This window comes from Bos indicus, chromosome 1 (assembly GCF_029378745.1).
Source record: "Bos indicus isolate NIAB-ARS_2022 breed Sahiwal x Tharparkar chromosome 1, NIAB-ARS_B.indTharparkar_mat_pri_1.0, whole genome shotgun sequence".
Classification (NCBI taxonomy): domain Eukaryota; kingdom Metazoa; phylum Chordata; class Mammalia; order Artiodactyla; family Bovidae; genus Bos; species Bos indicus.
In genome coordinates, this window is record NC_091760.1 from 137,210,512 (window position 1) to 137,227,168 (window position 16,657).

General features: G+C 37.6%; 1 protein-coding gene across 2 annotated transcripts in view; it reads left to right on the forward strand.

Moving 5' to 3' along the window:
* NPHP3 (nephrocystin 3) overlaps window positions 1-16,657 on the forward strand; it is a 56,341-nt gene that overhangs the window by 6,843 nt on the left and 32,841 nt on the right. For both annotated transcript variants that reach the window (XM_019962380.2, XM_019962370.2), the window contains exons 6-8: window positions 1,273-1,433; window positions 12,505-12,661; window positions 15,140-15,214. In XM_019962380.2, coding sequence (XP_019817939.2) covers window positions 1,273-1,433; window positions 12,505-12,661; window positions 15,140-15,214 — 393 coding nt within the window. The remainder of the gene's footprint in view (window positions 1-1,272; window positions 1,434-12,504; window positions 12,662-15,139; window positions 15,215-16,657) is intronic.

Below are 16,657 nucleotides of genomic sequence, written 5' to 3' on the forward strand. Positions count from 1 at the left end.
GCAGCTATTGGGGTTAATCTAAGGCAGGGGTCAGCAAACAAAAGCCTGTTGGCCAAATTTGGCCTGAAGTCTTTGGTTTCTGTGGTTTTAAATTATTGAAAAAGAAATCAGAAGAAGAATATTTTGATGTGAAAATCATATGAAATTCAAATTTTTTTGTCTATAAATTTTTATTAGAACACAGCCACACACAACATGTTGTCTCTGGTTGTTTCACATTAATGGCAGAATAATATTATAGTGGCACCTAAATGCACCACAAAAACCTCTGCCAAAACAGGCAGGTTCTTAAACTATTATTAATTTTCCATCTGGCTCTTCACAGAAAAGTTCACCAATTACCTTTCTAACTGAATTTTCAATAAATATATGTGGCACATGTAATACCTTCAATATTAGCATCCTCCAGATTGTTGATTAATAAGTCCATTTAGCTTTCCTTTTTGATAATTTTGGTAAACAGACAAAGTATTTTGAAAACCAAAGCTTCTACTCACTAACTGAGTATACATTATTCACAAATACATGTTGAGGGAATCACTAATTTATTGTATAGTAATAATCAACTACTAAGTTATTATTAATTACTAAGTAAGTTAATTTCTTATCAGTTCAGTTGCTCAGTTGTGTCCGACTCTCTGCGACCTCATGGACTGCAGCATGCCAGGCCTCCCTGTCTATCACCAATTCCCAGAGTTCACTCAAACTCATGTCCATTGAGTCGGTGATAACATCCAACCATCTCATACTCTGTCGTCCCCTTCTCTTGCCTTCAGTCTTTCCCATCATCAGGGTCTTTTCAAATGAGTCAGCTCTTTGATAATTTGTAATAGACCAGCATATTTTTATTTTATATCTGTTTGCTTTAGTGTTCATGACAGACACTTTTTACTATATAAATTTATGGATTTATGTTTGGCACCCTGTAACAATAAACAGAAGTTATTTGTAAGAATAATAATAAAAATATATACCACGGCAAAAGAACTTAATACTGTTCTCCTGTTGTTTTAAGTTTTATTATGAGATAAATCATTTTCTGAATTAGGAAACAGCCAAGCTGCTAAGCTATTGCTATTTTCAATTTATAAAGAAATTTGCCTTTCCTCTTAAAGATTTTTTTTAAATGTGATTATGATTTTTTTAGTTTTAAATCAGAGAATATCCAACATAACTTGTGATAAAGCATGTTTTTTGATTTTAAGTAGTATGAAGCTGACTAGATCTTCAGTTAAATAAGCTGTGCTATCTTGTGTTTCAATTTGTTTTTAGGATTACTCACCTAAACTTAAGAGAATGTGTGAGACAATGGGATATTTTTTCCATGCTGTGTATTTTCCAATAGATATTGAAAATCAATACCTCGCTGTAAGAAAATGGGAAATTGAGAAAAGTTCATTAGTTATTTTATTCATTCATTTAACCTTACCAAGGTAAGCAGAAAATTCTATAATTTATTATAAGGGTTAAACTTGTAAATAGAATTAAGTTTGCCAAATGAACTTGAAACATAAGTTCTAATTGCATTTTTTTTAAATTTATTTATTTTTTAATTGAAGAATAATTGCTTTACAGAATTTTGTAGTTTTCTGTCAAACCTCAACATGAATCAGCCACAGGTATACGTATATCCCCTCCATTTTGAACCTCCCTCCATTGCCCTCCCCATCCTACTCCTCTAGGTTGATACAGAGCCCCTGTTTGAGTTTCCTGAGACATACAGCAAATTCCTGTTTGCTATCTATTTTATATATGGTAATGTAAGTTTCCATGTTACTCTCCCCATACATCTCATCTTCTCCTCCCCTTCCCCCTTGTCCATAAGTCTATTCTCTATATCTGTTTCTCCACTGCTGCACTGCAAATAAATTCTTCAGTACCATTTTTCTAAATTCCATATATATGCATTTGTATACAATATTTATCTTTCTCTTTCTGACCTACTTCACTCTGTATAATAAGCTATAGGTTCAGTTCGTCCACCTCATTAGAACTGACTCAAATATGTTCCTTTTTATGGCTGAGTAATATTCCATTGCGTTATATGTATAAGAAGTAATGGATACTTCTTTATCCATTCATCTATCGATGGACATCTAGGTTGCTTCCATGTTCTAGCTATTATAAATAGCGCTGCAATCAACAATGGGGTACATGCGTCCTTTTCAGTTTTGGTTTCCTTAGGGTTTATGGGTAGGAGTGGGATTGCTGGGTCATAAGGTGGATTTATTCCTAGTCTTTTAAGGAATCTCCATACCGTTTTCCATAGTGGTTGTATCAATTTACATTACCACCAGCAGTTCAAGAGGGTTCCCTTTTCTCCACACCTTCTCCCACATTTATTGTTTGTAGACTTTCTGATGATGGCCATTTGACCAGTGTGAGGAGATATCTCATTGTAGTTTTGATTTGCTTTTCTCTAATAATGAGCAATGTTGAGCCTCTTTTCATGTGTTTGTTAGCCATCTGTATGTCTTCTTTGGAGAAATGTCTCTTTGGGTCTTTTTCCCACTTTTTGATTGGGTTGTTTGCTTTTCTGGTATTGAGTTATATGAGCTGCTTGTGTATTTTGGAAATTAATGCTTTGTCAGTTGTTTCCTTTGCTATTATTTTCTCCCATTCTGATGGTTGTCTTTTCACCTTGCTTATAGTTTCCTTTGCTGTGCAAAAGCTTCTAAGTTTAATCAGGGCCCACTTGTTTGTTTTTGTTTTTATTTCCATTACTCTAGGAGGTGGGTCATAGCTTTGATTTGTGTCATCGAGTGTTGTGGCTATGTTTTCCTCTAAGAGATTTATAGTTTCTGATCTTACATTTAGGTCTTTAAACCATTTTGAGTTTATCTTTGTGTATGGTGTTAGGAAGTGTTCTAATTTCAGTCATTTACATGTAGCTGTCCAGTTTCCCCAGCACCATTTATTGAAGAGGCTGTCTTTGCCCCATTGTATATTCTTGTCTCCTTTGTCAAAAATAAGGTACCCATACGTGTGTGGATTTATTTCTGGGCTCTCTATCTGGTTCCATTGGTCTATATTTCTGTTTTTGTGTCAGTACCATACTGTCTTGATGACTGTAGCTTTGTAGTATAACCTGAAGTCAGGAAGGTTGACTCCTCCAGCTCCATTCTTCTTTCTCAAGACTGCTTTGGCTATTTGGGGTCTTTTGGGTTTGCATATGAATTGTGAAATTTTTTGTTCTAGTTCTGTGAAAGATGCCATTGGCAATTTGATAGGGATCACATTGAATCTGTGGCTTGTGTTTGGTAGTATAGTCATTTTCACAATATTAATTTTTCCTACCCAGGAACATGGAATATCTCTTCATCTGTTTATGTCATCTTTGATTTCTTTCATCAGTGTGTCTTATAATTGTTGTGTACACTTCTTTTGTCTCTTTAGGTAAGTTTATTCCTAGATATTTTATTATTTTTTTGCAATGGTGAATAATGTTGATTGCTTAATTTCTCTTTCTGATTTTTCATTGTTAGTATATAGAAATGCAATTGATTTCTGTGTATTGATTTTGTATCCTGTGACATTGCTAAATTCACTGATTAGCTCTAGTAATTTTCTGATAGTATCTTTAGGGTTTTTTATGTACAGTATCATGTCATCTGCAAACAGTGAGAGCTTTACTTCTTCTTTTCCAATGTGGATTCTTTTTATTTCTTTTTCTTCTCTGATTGCTGTAGCTAGGACTTCTGAAACAATGTTGAATAATAGTGGTGAAAGTGGATACCCTTGTCTTGTTCCTGATTTTAGGGGGAATGCTTTTAGTTTTTTTACTATTTGCTGTAGGCTTATCATATATAGATTTTACTATGTTGAGGTAGGCTCCTTCTATGCCTATTGTTTGGAGAGTTTTAGTCATAAATGGGTGCTGGATTTTGTCAAAGGCATTTTCTGCATCTAAGATTATCATATGGTTTTTATCTTTCAATTGGTTAATATGGTGTATCACATTGATTGATTTGTGTATATTGAAGAATCCTTGCATCCCTGGAATAAACCCACCTTGATCATGGTGTATGAGCTTTTTAATGTGTTCCCGAATTCTGTTTCCTAAATTTTGTTGAGGATTTTTGCATCTATGTTCATCAGTGATATTGGCCTGTATTTTTCTTTTTTGGGGGGTTGTCTTTGTCTGGTTTTGGTATCAGGGTGATGTTGGCCTCGTAGAATGAGTTTGCAAATCTTCCTCTGCAATTTTTTGAAATGGTTTTAGAAGGATAGGCATTAGTGCTTCTCTGAATGTTTGATAGAATTCTTCTGTGAAACCATCTGGTCCTGGGCTTTGTTTTGGGAGATTTTTGATCACGGCTTCAACTTCAGTGCTTGTCATTGGCTTGTTCATAATTTGTTTCTATTCTAAGAATCTGTCTATTTCTTCCAGGTTATTCATATAGTTGTTCATAATAGTCTCTATAATTCTTTGTATTTCTGCATTGTCTGTTGTAACCTCTCCTTTTTCACTTCTAATTTTGTTGATTTGACTCTTCTCTCTTTTGTTCTTGATGAGTCTGGCTAAACGTTTGTCAATTATGTTTATCTTTTCAAAGAACCAGCTTTTAGTTTTATTAATCTTTACTGTTGTTTCTTTCATTCCTTTCTCATTTATTTCTGCTCTGATCTTTATGATTTCTTTCCTTCTGCTATGTTTGGGGTTTTTTGGTCTTTTTCCAATTGTTTTAGGTGTAAAGTTAGGTTGCCTATTCAATGTTTTTCTTGTTTTTCGAGGCAGGATTGTATTGCTATCAACTTTCCTCTTAGAATTGCTTTTGCTGGATCCCATAGGTTTTGAGTTGTCATATTTTCATTGTTCTTTGTATCTAAATTTTTTTTTATTTCCCTTTTCATTTCTTCAGTAAACCATTGGTTATTTGGAAACATATTGTTTAATCTTCATGTGTTTGTATGTTTTACATTTTTCTCCTTATAATTGATATCTAGTCTCATAGCATTGTGGTCAGGATGCTTGATATGACTTCAGTTTTCTTAAATTTACTGAGGTTTGATTTGTGACCCAAGATGTGGTCTATCGTGGAGAATGTTCCATGTGCAGTTGAGAAGAAGGTGTATTTTTCTGCATTTGGATGGCATGTCCTAAAGATATCAATGAAAACCATCTCATCTGATGTATCATTTAAGACGTGTTTCCTTATTAATTTTCTGTTTTGATGATCTGTCCATTCTTGTGAGTGGGGTGTTAAAGTCTCCTACAGTAGTAATCATATTATTGTGTTAGTGTCAGTTTCTCCTTTTATGTGTTAGTGTTTGCCTTACATATTGAGGTGCTCCTATGTTGGGTGCATAGATATTGACAGTTGTTATGTCTTCCTCTTGGATTGATCCCTTGATCATTCTGTAGTGTCCTTCCTTATCTCTTGTAATATTCTTTATTTTAAATTCTATTTTATCTGCTATGAGGATGTTACTCCAGCTTTCTTTTGTTTTCCATTTGCATGGAAAATATTTTTCCATCCTCTCAGTTTCAGTCTATATGTGTCTTTAGGTCTGAAATGGGTTTCTTGTAAACAGCATATAAATGGGTCTTGTTTTTGTATCCATTCAGCCAGCCTGAATGGATTGGAGCATATAATACATTTACAGTAAAGTAATTATTGATATATATGTTCCCATTGCCATTTTCTTAATTTTTTGTGGTTTTATTTTGTAGATCTTTTTCTTCTCTTGTATTTCTTGACTATATAAGTCCCTTTAACATTTGTTGTAAAGCTGGTTTGTTGGTACTGAATTCTCTTAACTTTTGCTTGTCTGAAAAGCTTTGGATTTGTCCATCAGTTTTGAATGAGATCCTTGCTGGGTAGAGTAATCTTTGTTGTAGATTTTTCCTTTTTCAGTACTTTTAATATATCCTCCCATTCCCTTCTGGTCTGCAGAGTTTCTGCTGAAAGATCAGCTGTTAAACGTATGGGGTTTCCTTGTACGTTACTTGTTGCTTTTCCCTTGCTGATTTTAATATTCTTTCTTTGTGTTTAATCTTTGTTATTTTGATTAGTGTGTGTCTTGGCATGTTTCTCCATGGATTTATCCTGTATGGGACTCTTTGCATCTCTTGGACTTGATTGACAGACCCTTTTCCATGTTGGGGAAATTTTCAACTCTAATCTCTTCAAAATTTTTCTCATACTCTTTCTTTTTCTCATCTTCTTCTGGAACCCCTATAATTTGAATATTAGTGTGTTTGATATTGTCCCAGAGGTCTCTGAGACTACCCTCAGTTCTTTTTATTCTTTTTACTTTATTCTGCTCTTCATAAGTTATTTCCACCATTTTATCTTCTAGCGCACTGATTCCTTCTTGTGCTTCAGATATTCTGCTACTGATTCCTTCTATTTTTAATTTCAGTAATTGTGTTGTTTGTCTCTGTATCTTTATTCCTTAATTCTTCTAGGTCTTTGTTAATTGATTATTGCATTTTCTCTGTTCTGTTTTCAAAGTTTTTGATCATCTTTACTATCATTATTCTGAATTGTTTTTCAGCTAATTTGCCTGTTTCCTCTTCACTTATTTGGACTTCTGTGTTTCTAGTTTGTTCCTTCATTTGTGCATTATTTCTCTTCCTTTTCATTCTTTTTATTTAAACTTACTGTGTTTGATGTCTCCTTTCCCCAGGCTTCAAGGTTGAATTCTTTCTTCCTTTTGGTTTCTGCCCCACTATGGTTGGTGCAGTGGTTTGTGTAAGCTTTGTATAGGGTGAGATTTGTGCCAAGTTTTTTTTTATTTGTTTGTTTTTCCTCTGATGGGCAAGGCTGAGTGAGGTGGTAATCCTGTCTGCTGATGACTGGGTTTGTATTTTTGTTTGTTGTTTGGATGAAGTGTCCTTCATAGGGTACTACTGGTGGTTGGGTGATGCTGGGTCTTGTATTCAAGTGGTTTCCTTTGCAGGAGTTCTCGCTATTTGATACTCCAGAGGGTTAGTTCTCTGGTAATCTAGGGTCTTGGAATCAGTACTCCCACTCCAAAGGCTCAGGGCTTGATCTCTGGTCAGGATCAAGTATTCCACAAGTGATTTGTTATGGCATTAAGTGAGATTAAAACCAATACCCCAAAACATGAAACCAAAGATGAAACCCAGATAAATGGCAGTTACAAAATCAGGCAAATAATAATTAAAATAATGGAATATACACATATACATATACACCCATAAGCAAAATCAAAACAGTCCAAGAAAAATAAAGTTCAATAGATTGACCAAACAAAGGAAAACAAAAATTATATCTAATGGTTAAGAACTAAGCTAACTAAAGCACAAACTAGAAAACAAAACTAAAGCAAGATGCCAAGTGGGGAATAAAGCAATGAAAATAAAACTAACAAATATGTTGAGAGGAAAGGAAAGAAAGAAAGAATAGATATGTAAAATTAAACAGAGGTAGATAAAGGAGACATTATACATTAAAGCTTAACTTCAAGGTGAAAAGAACAGTAGGAAAAGCAAACAAAGAATAAATGTAGGAAAATAATAATAGGTTTAAAAAAACTAAGATTAAAAAAGGAGAAAAGGGAAAAAAGGAAGAGGAAAGGGCAGAAAAAAGAAAAAAGAAGAGAGAGAAAAAAAAAAAAAAAAAACAAACTCCACAGAACTGCAAAAGCCCAATGTAGAAGAAGAGGTTTAAAACAAGGAAAATCATGATTTAAAAAAAAAAAAAAAAATCAAAAGCTTAATTAGATTTCATGATGCCAATAAAATCAACAACTACAACAGGATGGGTTGGGGGGAAAGGAAAGAAAAAGGGACAAAGGAAAAAGAAAAAAAAATCCAAAAGAAAGTACCGAACAAGTTAAAACATAAGAATAATAAATGTTTTTCTTGAGTCACTGCTGTCAAGATCCTTTCCCTCACTGGGAGTCACAGCCCACCTCACCTCCCTAGGATGCCCTCCAACACTGTGCTGGTCTCTGGACCTGCTGTGGGGGCAGCTCAGATTCTAATGTGGTTTGATTCCTGTGTGTTCTTGCCTCCAATATCCACAGCTGTCAGAACTAGTGTGTTTTCTTTTGTGGGAGCTCTCAATGTCCTTTTATACATTCCATAGACACACAGTCTGCCTAGTTGTTCATGTGAATTTAATCTGCAACTTGTACAGCTAGTGGGAAGGTTTTGGGTCTTCTTCCTTAGGCACCCTGCCCCTAAGTTTCAGTTGTGGTTTTATTTCCACCTCTTTGGTCATCCACTGGGGTTTGCTTCTGAGGCTGCCCTGGAGGACTTGGATCTGTCCCAGAGAGGGCCAGTTGCAGAGGTGGTACAGCTGCTTGGGTTGCAGGGGTTCTGGTAGCACCAGATACTCAGGGGAGTTGGCAGCTAGGGCAGCAGGAAATACAGTGCTCTAGAAGAGTGCAACCAGTAATGGCCCAAATGCTCCAGTATTCTTGCCTGGAGAGACCCCCTGATAGAGAAGCCTGGCAGGCCATAGTGCACAGGGTCGCGAAGAGTTGGACATAACCAAAGCGACCCCATGTGCATAGTGGCAAGACTTTTTTTTACTTGTGGCAGCTCTGCCCAAGTGAGGGTTTAGCATGAACGTGGTGCAGCTGCTTGGTTTGCAGGGACTTGGCGGCGCCAAGTGTGCAGGTTCACAGACTGCCTTCACTGCAGGAGTTATGGCCCTATCAGAGTCTTTTCTCAAGTCTCTGGTAGCTGGCGATCAGAAGGCCTCTTTGGCTAGTCTTTCTCTGTAGCTCCATCCATTCAGACACTTAGAGGGCTCCCTTGCCTGGGGTCCTTCTCTGTAGTTCAGTGCATCAGGTACATAGAGGCTGGGGTCCTTCTCTGTAGATCGGTGAGTCAGGCACTTAAACAGTCACCCTGGGTGGCATCCTACTCTAGTTCAGGTAGGTCAGGGGCTTGGTGGGCCATTCTCTCTATTGTTCATCTGCCAATGCTGGCTGTGGGGAGAGAGAGGCTATGATGATGGCTCTAACCCTTACATGTGACTCAGTATTGCCTTGCTTCCATGGCTGCTTGGCTTTCCTTCACAGGCATTTCCCACCACAATCTCCTCCCTCACATCCCCTCAGTCCATCTGTCCACAGTCAACAGCAGCCCTTGCCCTAGGATTGCTCCACAATCCCTAAGTTGCAGCTCTCAGCTGCTGCACCTTCTGGGGACCTGTGTCCTTGTCCAGGATGCATATGGCTGTGGCAAGGACTGTCTGATTCTCATTGCATTTAGGCTGCCACAGATCAGCTTGTTCACTCTCATAAATGTTTCTCCTCTAACTCAGACAGTTGCCCCAATGTGTGGATTGGACCCCTGCTTCAGGTCCCCGACCTGCTGTGGATGGGTCCAGTCCTACTAACATTCCTGTTTTTCCTCCTAGTTCCTTCATCCTACTGAGTTTTTGTGTGGTTCTGTATATTCTTTTCTGGTGTGTCTGGTACTCCTGTCTGCTCTCAGCTGGTGTTCTGCACACACTTCTGTGTCTGAAGGTGTATTCCTGATATATCTGTGGAGAGAGATGTACTCCACATCCACCTACTCCTCCACTATCTTGTTTTCTCTTTCTAATTGCATTCTTATAATCAAAGACAATCCTTGAAATTCAAAAAATTATATGACTTTTCATAGTTCAGTTCAGTTCAGTTCAGTCGCTCAGTCGTGTCCGACTCTTTGCGACCCCATGAATCGCAGCACACCAGGCCTCCCTGTCCATCACCAACTCCCGGAGTTCACTCAGACTCACGTCCATAGAGTCAGTGATGCCATCCAGCCATCTCATCCTCTGTCATCCCCTTCTCCTCCTGCCTCCAATCCCTCCCAGCATCAGAGTCTTTTCCAATGAGTCAACTCTTTGCATGAGGTGGCCAAAGTACTGGAGTTTCAGCTTTAGCATCATTCCTTCCAAAGAAATCCCAGGGCTGATCTCCTTCAGAATGGACTGGTTGGATCTGCTTGCAGTCCAAGGGACTCTCAAGAATCTTCTCCAACACCACAGTTCAAAAGCATAAATTCTTCGGCACTCAGCCTTCTTCACAGTCCAACTCTCACATCCATACATGACCACAGGAAAAACCATAGCCTTGACTAGATGAAACTTTGTTGGCAAAATAATGTCTCTGCTTCTGAATATGCTATCTAGGTTTGCTCAGTCATGTCCAACTCTTTGCAACCCCATGGATCGCAGCACACTGGGCCACTCTGTCCATCACCACTCCCGGGGTTTACCCAAACTCATGTCTATCAAGTCGGTGATGCATTCCAGCCATTTAATCCTCTATCGTCCCCTTCTCCTCCTGCCCTCTATCCCTCCCAGCATCAGGGTCTTTTTGAATGACTCAGCTCTTCGCATGAGGTGGCCAAAGTACTGGAGTTTCAGCTTCAGCATCATTCCTTCCAATGAACACCCAGGACTGATCTCCTTTAGGATGGACTGGTTGGATCTCCTTGCAGTCCAAGGGACTCTCAAGAGTCTTCTCCAACACCACAGTTCAAAAGCATCAATTCTTCAGCACTCAGCTTTCTTCACAGTCCAACTCTCATATCCATACATGACCACTGGAAAAACCATAGCCTTGACTAGATGGACCTTTGTTGGCAAAGTAATGTCTCTGCTTTTCAATATGCTATCTAGGTTGTTCATAACTTTTCTTCCAAGGAAATATTAATAAAAAGTTTCACACTGTTAGGCTTGTTTTCGATAGGTTATAAGATTAACATCATTAATGTAAGATCATTTTAATCAGGGTTTAGCAAACCATGGCCCTCAAGTCAAATCCAGCCAGTCACCTGTTTTTATAAATAAAATTTTACTGGAACACAGATACGTTCCTTTATTTGTGTATTGTCTACAGCCGCTTTCACAGTGTACCACCAGCGTTGATTATTTCGGCAGAGACAGTGTGTACTGCAAAGCCTAAAATGTTGGCTAGCTGACTCTTCACAAAAAAGGGTGGTGACCCCTGATTTCAGTAATTAGCGTTAACCTTCATTATTTTCTTTGTTCATATACAGATTGAGAGGCACTTGAACACTTGTATAAGTGTTAAATCATACTTTTAATTTGCTGAGGAGGTAACTACTTAAATCCTGTAAAGTGAGCAGTTTTCTTATAATGTAAATATAATCACACCAATGAATCTAATCTGCAAACAAAGTTTTTCTTTTTTTTTTTTTTCTACCAGTTAGATATATAGATAGAAGACAGAATAGGATAGATAGAAGGTTAAATAAGGGGTTAGTTTTTCTTTCTATACTTTCTATCTGATTGTATTTAATCCTTCCAAAGCATTTTTTCTCTTTTTATTGAGGACCAACTCTGACTTTAACTGTGTATGGAAGTGTTTGGAGCCCTAAGCTTTACAAGAGACTCTGCAGTATAACCCATCCTTGATCCTTAAGACTATAGAGTATAGTCTGGATAGCCAGAGGCCAGGTGGCCGGGGAACCACCTAGTCAAGGAACCTTTTCACAAAACAAGTTTGAGGATTCCTTCAACTTGATTTCCTCTAGTTGGAGTTCTTTACCTCCCCTCCCTGTTTTCCTTTCTTGTTTTGTTTTTATATTTATTAAGAATATATCCTGTTTTATATTTAACATCTGGGTAACGTTTTATCTCAGGTGGTAGTATATGTCATTTGTTGTTTTTCTCGTTAATTCTTTAATCTTTGCAACCATGTTGTTTTTTTTTGGGTTTCCTCTTTGTTTTTTCTTCTGTTTTGTATTAGGGCTGGTATTTTAGTTTTTTAATGAAGATTCTGAATCGTATAATTGCTTTCCCTTGTATATACAGTACTTATTTGCCTCCCTAGACAAATTTTGATTTAATGCCTTTTAGAAAGGGAAATTTATAGTTTTCCTTGTGATATAGAAAATGCTAATAGTCTATAAGATTTCTAGAACTTAAATAGGAATAGTACAAACTATAGTTATAGTTATAGTACATTGTAACAGAATTTCTTTTTAACCTTTACCTTGGTCAAGATTTTTACCTAGCCTTTCTAGCCTTTCTCATTTGCCTCTGGATCTTTCTTACAGTGTATCTGGGGTATAAGGATTCAGATCATTTACTGGATGAGTAAAGGCTAAAGGACTAGAGGAGAGAAAATCTTGAAACCTTGAGGCTGATAATATTTGTGTTTTAACTTGAGAATTATATAATTGTATATGGAATTAGGTTTTCCATTTATTTGCAAAGTGTCATGAGTCTGGTGCATTATTTTGAGCAATGTTTAACAGTATTTTTGAGAAGTTGTTTTAAAAAATTATATTTAAATAAATTTATGTATGATTTTAAATTTAATTTATTGCCCAATTTTTGTCTGCTATTGTCTACTCTGCTAGTGAATATACTGTACTTTAATATAAGCTAGAACAAAGCTATAAAAAACATCCATTTTTGGAAAGTTTCACTTGTTCTGCAGCAGGGCATTTCCTGGCCGCTTGTCATTGTAGGAAATCCCCTTCTTGGGACTTAGGTTAATAGACTATCTGTGTGCTGCCACAGTGCAGTGTAGCACAAGAAATACTGATTTCCAATCTAGTCTTTTATTGGAAGACTGTGAAGAAGCTTTTCTGAAAAACCCTGAAGGCAAACCACGATTAATTTATCATCGTTTGGAGGATGGGAAAGTCAGTTCTGACTCTGTCCAGCAACTGATTGATCAAGTTTCTAACCTGAACAAGACCAGCAAAGCCAAGGTAAATTTCATAGGTTGTTTTTAAGAACATGCTTGGGAGAGCAGTGTGCTGGGACAAAAGCCATGAGGTGGGAGTGAGCCTGGCATGTTTGAGGAAAGGAAGGATGCTAGTGTGGCTGGAGCAGAGTGAGTGAGGGGATGTGAGCCAATCCTGAAAAACCTTGGTTTTTCTCACTTAGAGTGAGGTGGGGAGCCATTGAAGGACTTTAACCAAAGAGGAAGAAATGCTGTTGTGACAAGGCTGTCTTGGGCTGCTGTGTTGAGAACTGACTGTGGTTTGAAGGGAGGGTAGTGGAGGGGGACAGAGCTGGAGAGCTCCTGCTGTTATCCAGACGAGAGTTGCTGATGGCTCAGACCAAAGGATGTGATGAGAAGTGACAGGATTCTGAATAAATTTTGACAGAGTCAATAGATTTCCTAAGAGATTAGTCGTGGACTATGAGAGAACGAGACACGAATAGTGATATATACCTAAAAAGTATATGATATGTAAGTGGGCAAATCAGAATCATTACTGTGCATTTTTCTCAAGCACAGAGTCGTTCTATCTATTATTGGCCAAGGATCAGTGTAAAGAAGAGCCTTTTCCTGGTAACCCTTTCTGAGGGCTTTGGGAAAAGCCAAAAACTGATGATGAGTGGGAGAAGGATTTGATCATCTTAGATGCAAAGCAGAATGTATTTTAGAATAGCGATTACAGGCTTTGCATTACTGCATGCTGAGATAACTTGGTAAATGTTTATAGTTAATGGTAAGAATACAATTAAACAACTCTAGGGTTTTCACAAAGTTTCTGTTTCTCTATGTCCAGCCAGAAAATAAGATCAAATGTGAATACAAACATTTTTCTTGAAGTCAGCATAACACAGTGAAGAGTCTAAGAAAAAAAGAGTACATTTTTATTATAGTTAATCTCCAGAGCCATTTCATCCTATTTTAATTTATTTTAGTACCAGCCTATGTTACTAGATGCTACAAGGGAAGTTACTTATTCTATAGATACTGCTTTTAAAAATTAGTATACCACAGGTTGAATTTTTTTATATAGGAGTCACAATCTCTCTACTATGATTATAAATTTAAATGTAGGCTAAACTTCTTTGCTTTGTTTTGTAGAATTGTAGTTTTACTGGCATAAAGATGGATTTTGAATGTTATGTATATTGAATGGTACAGAAATACATAAGATGAAATTAGCTGTTTAATTCATGTGTGTGTGACTATGTGTTTAAGAAAAAAAAAAATGCCATTCAGGACATCAAGAGAAGGGACATTCAGCAGAGTGATTAAAACAATAAAGGCTGGTATTTGGCGTTGCCTAGCTTTGGAATGTTCATAACCCAAAAGGTGAAGTGATTAGCAAGGAATCTACAAGTTTTTACCTGAAACAAAACTATGAGAATTCAGCCATTGGAGTTTTCCTGAAAAAAAAGACTATTCCTTTCACCTGGGGCCAAGCCCCCCAGCCAAACAGGGAAGGAGCTGAGAGGGGCAGTTGTGGGGGTACCTTGTCCTCTGCACCCCCACCTGCTCCCCAGGTGAAGGCCCCCTCAGCCTTGGCACATGGCCTCCTCCCCCCACCACTCCTCTGGATCATTCTATAAATAACCCACAGATTTGCTGAGCACCTAGGCCCCAGGTCCACAGAGAAAAGCAGAGGAAGCCCCATTAACTCCCACTAAAGAAAGGCTGGTTCCCCCTCACCACAACCAGGGACCCCAACCCTTCCACGTTTCCTCAGGTTATCCTGATTACCCTTCCAAAACAAATAGGCAGAAAGCAAGCAATATTCAGAGAGGGCTTTTATATGAGCCTACGTGTTGAGGTTGCAGGACAAGAAGAAAGAAACAAAAATTATTTCCCCCGAGGCTGTGAGATAAAAAGAATCAAGCCAAACTTAGGAATACTTTCCACAGTCTCTGCTCCACATGATAAAATCTGCTTCTGTTTGCAGGCAGAGATGGAGGTTCCATGGCCTCGCAGCACACCCAGGGGTGTAGACGCTGCTTCCAGGGCCCCAGCACATACCATCCCACCTATCCAGGTCCTTAGTAGGTTCCTGCTCTTTCGTGTCACAATGGTCAGCTGTGTGCATCAGTCCAGACAAAGTGGACTTTCAGTGGTGATACCAGGTCCTGGACAGAGTTTTGGCATCACCAATACCAGTCACTTTTCCAGATGAACACATGAACCAAAAAAAAAAAAAAGGCATATGTTTTGTTTTATTTGCAACATTGTTCACACAAAATCCCTGTGTGACCTTAGACAAGTTATTTAACTTGCCTCAGTTTCCTCTTCTAGAAAATGGAGAGAATAACAGTGTCTTCTTATAGGGTTGTGAGGCTAAGTGAGCTATACACACAGAGCACTTAGAACTGTTCCTGACACATAAACCTGTAAAAATGTTCAGTACCACCTCCTCCTCCTGTTAGTATTGCTTTTTCTTGTTGTTAAACTTCTTTTTTTCCCCCCCCACTAGATCATTGATCACTTGGGAGATCCTGCAGAAGGAGTCTATAAAACCTATATTTATGTAGAAAAGATTATTAAACAGGTAAATATGCATTCCCTGTAAGATTTCATCTCAAATATCTTGACTGATTTCAACAAAATTGAGTTTTCCAGAGAAAATCACTTGTTTGCTTTTTTGAAAACAATGCTTGAGTTGTGTGCCCTTGTTTCTGGCAAGAGTCCATCCTGTAGTATTGTTGTGACATTCCCAGTACTGTGTATCTGTATCTCTGAGCTCACAAACAATTTGATTCTTTAATACCCATCAGGTATAAAATGGATTACAAAAGCGGTAGGTAAAAAGCAAGTATTTGAGGGATAATGTTCATCCTGTTCAATAGAGGGTCTCCTCAGGTTCTGTGTGCACCTTGAGTTTTTGTAAATAGAAAAATTCAGGATGGATTTTACTATCCTCCTAACCATACAGACGAGTGAAAACATACCTCTGTGTGTCTGAGGTCACGGATCTCAGAGACATCTCAGACTAAAAGTTTCTATGATATCTCAGTATTATCTTGAAACTTTATGTGAGTTAAATATTTTGCTTGATATTTACCTCTTTATTTTTAATATTAAAAATCATTCAAAATTATGTATCAGCAAAAATGCTAATAATGATAATAAAAAGTATTCCCTATCTTCAAGTAAAATGGACACAAGAAGATGTTTAGTCTGTGTTTATTCTTACCTGCTGACCTCTCCCTCAGGGTACTGGGAACTCTATTTGAGAAATAAGGGTTTAGATTACTTTTTAAAAATTAACTCATGTTAAAGTATGGAGATATGTTATTAGAGAAAAAGAGTGAGCCCCGAAATAAATGAATTAAACAGAATAAATGGTAATAAATGAAAATGGACATACTCACCAACTTTATCACTTGTAGGACAATATATTTTCAGTGATTAATATAAAGAGTAGATATCACAGCAGAGATATTTAACATAAAAAAACCCTAATTAGTAATTAAATTCTTATAAAAATGTAAAGCAGCATATATCTTAGACATTAGCACAGTCTTTAAAATTGTTCACTAGCCAAATACAACCCTATTGTGTAATATTTTTCAGAAACCAGATCCCCTCTAACTTTAATGAAAGAGAGAGGTCTTTGTTTTTATTATTTTAATATTTCTTTGTGTTGTTCTGTTAGTCACTCAGTTGTGTCCAAGTCTTTGCGATCCCATGTACTCTAAGCCACCAGCTTCCTCTGTTGATGGATTTCTCCAGGCAAGGATACTGGGGTGGGTTGCCATTCCCTTCTTCAGGAGATCTTCCTGATCCAGGGACTGAACCTCAATCTCCTGCATTGCAGGCAGATTCTTTACTGTCTGAGCCACCAAGGAAGCCCTAATATTTCTTTACCTTTATTTTTAAACTATTGCTTAATTTTATAGTTATAAATTGATCCCTGGAGGTACCATTAAAGGCCATAGGTTTGAACTTGCCCTCCAAGGTAGATGAGGGCCACCTTAGGCCTGTGTGCTGA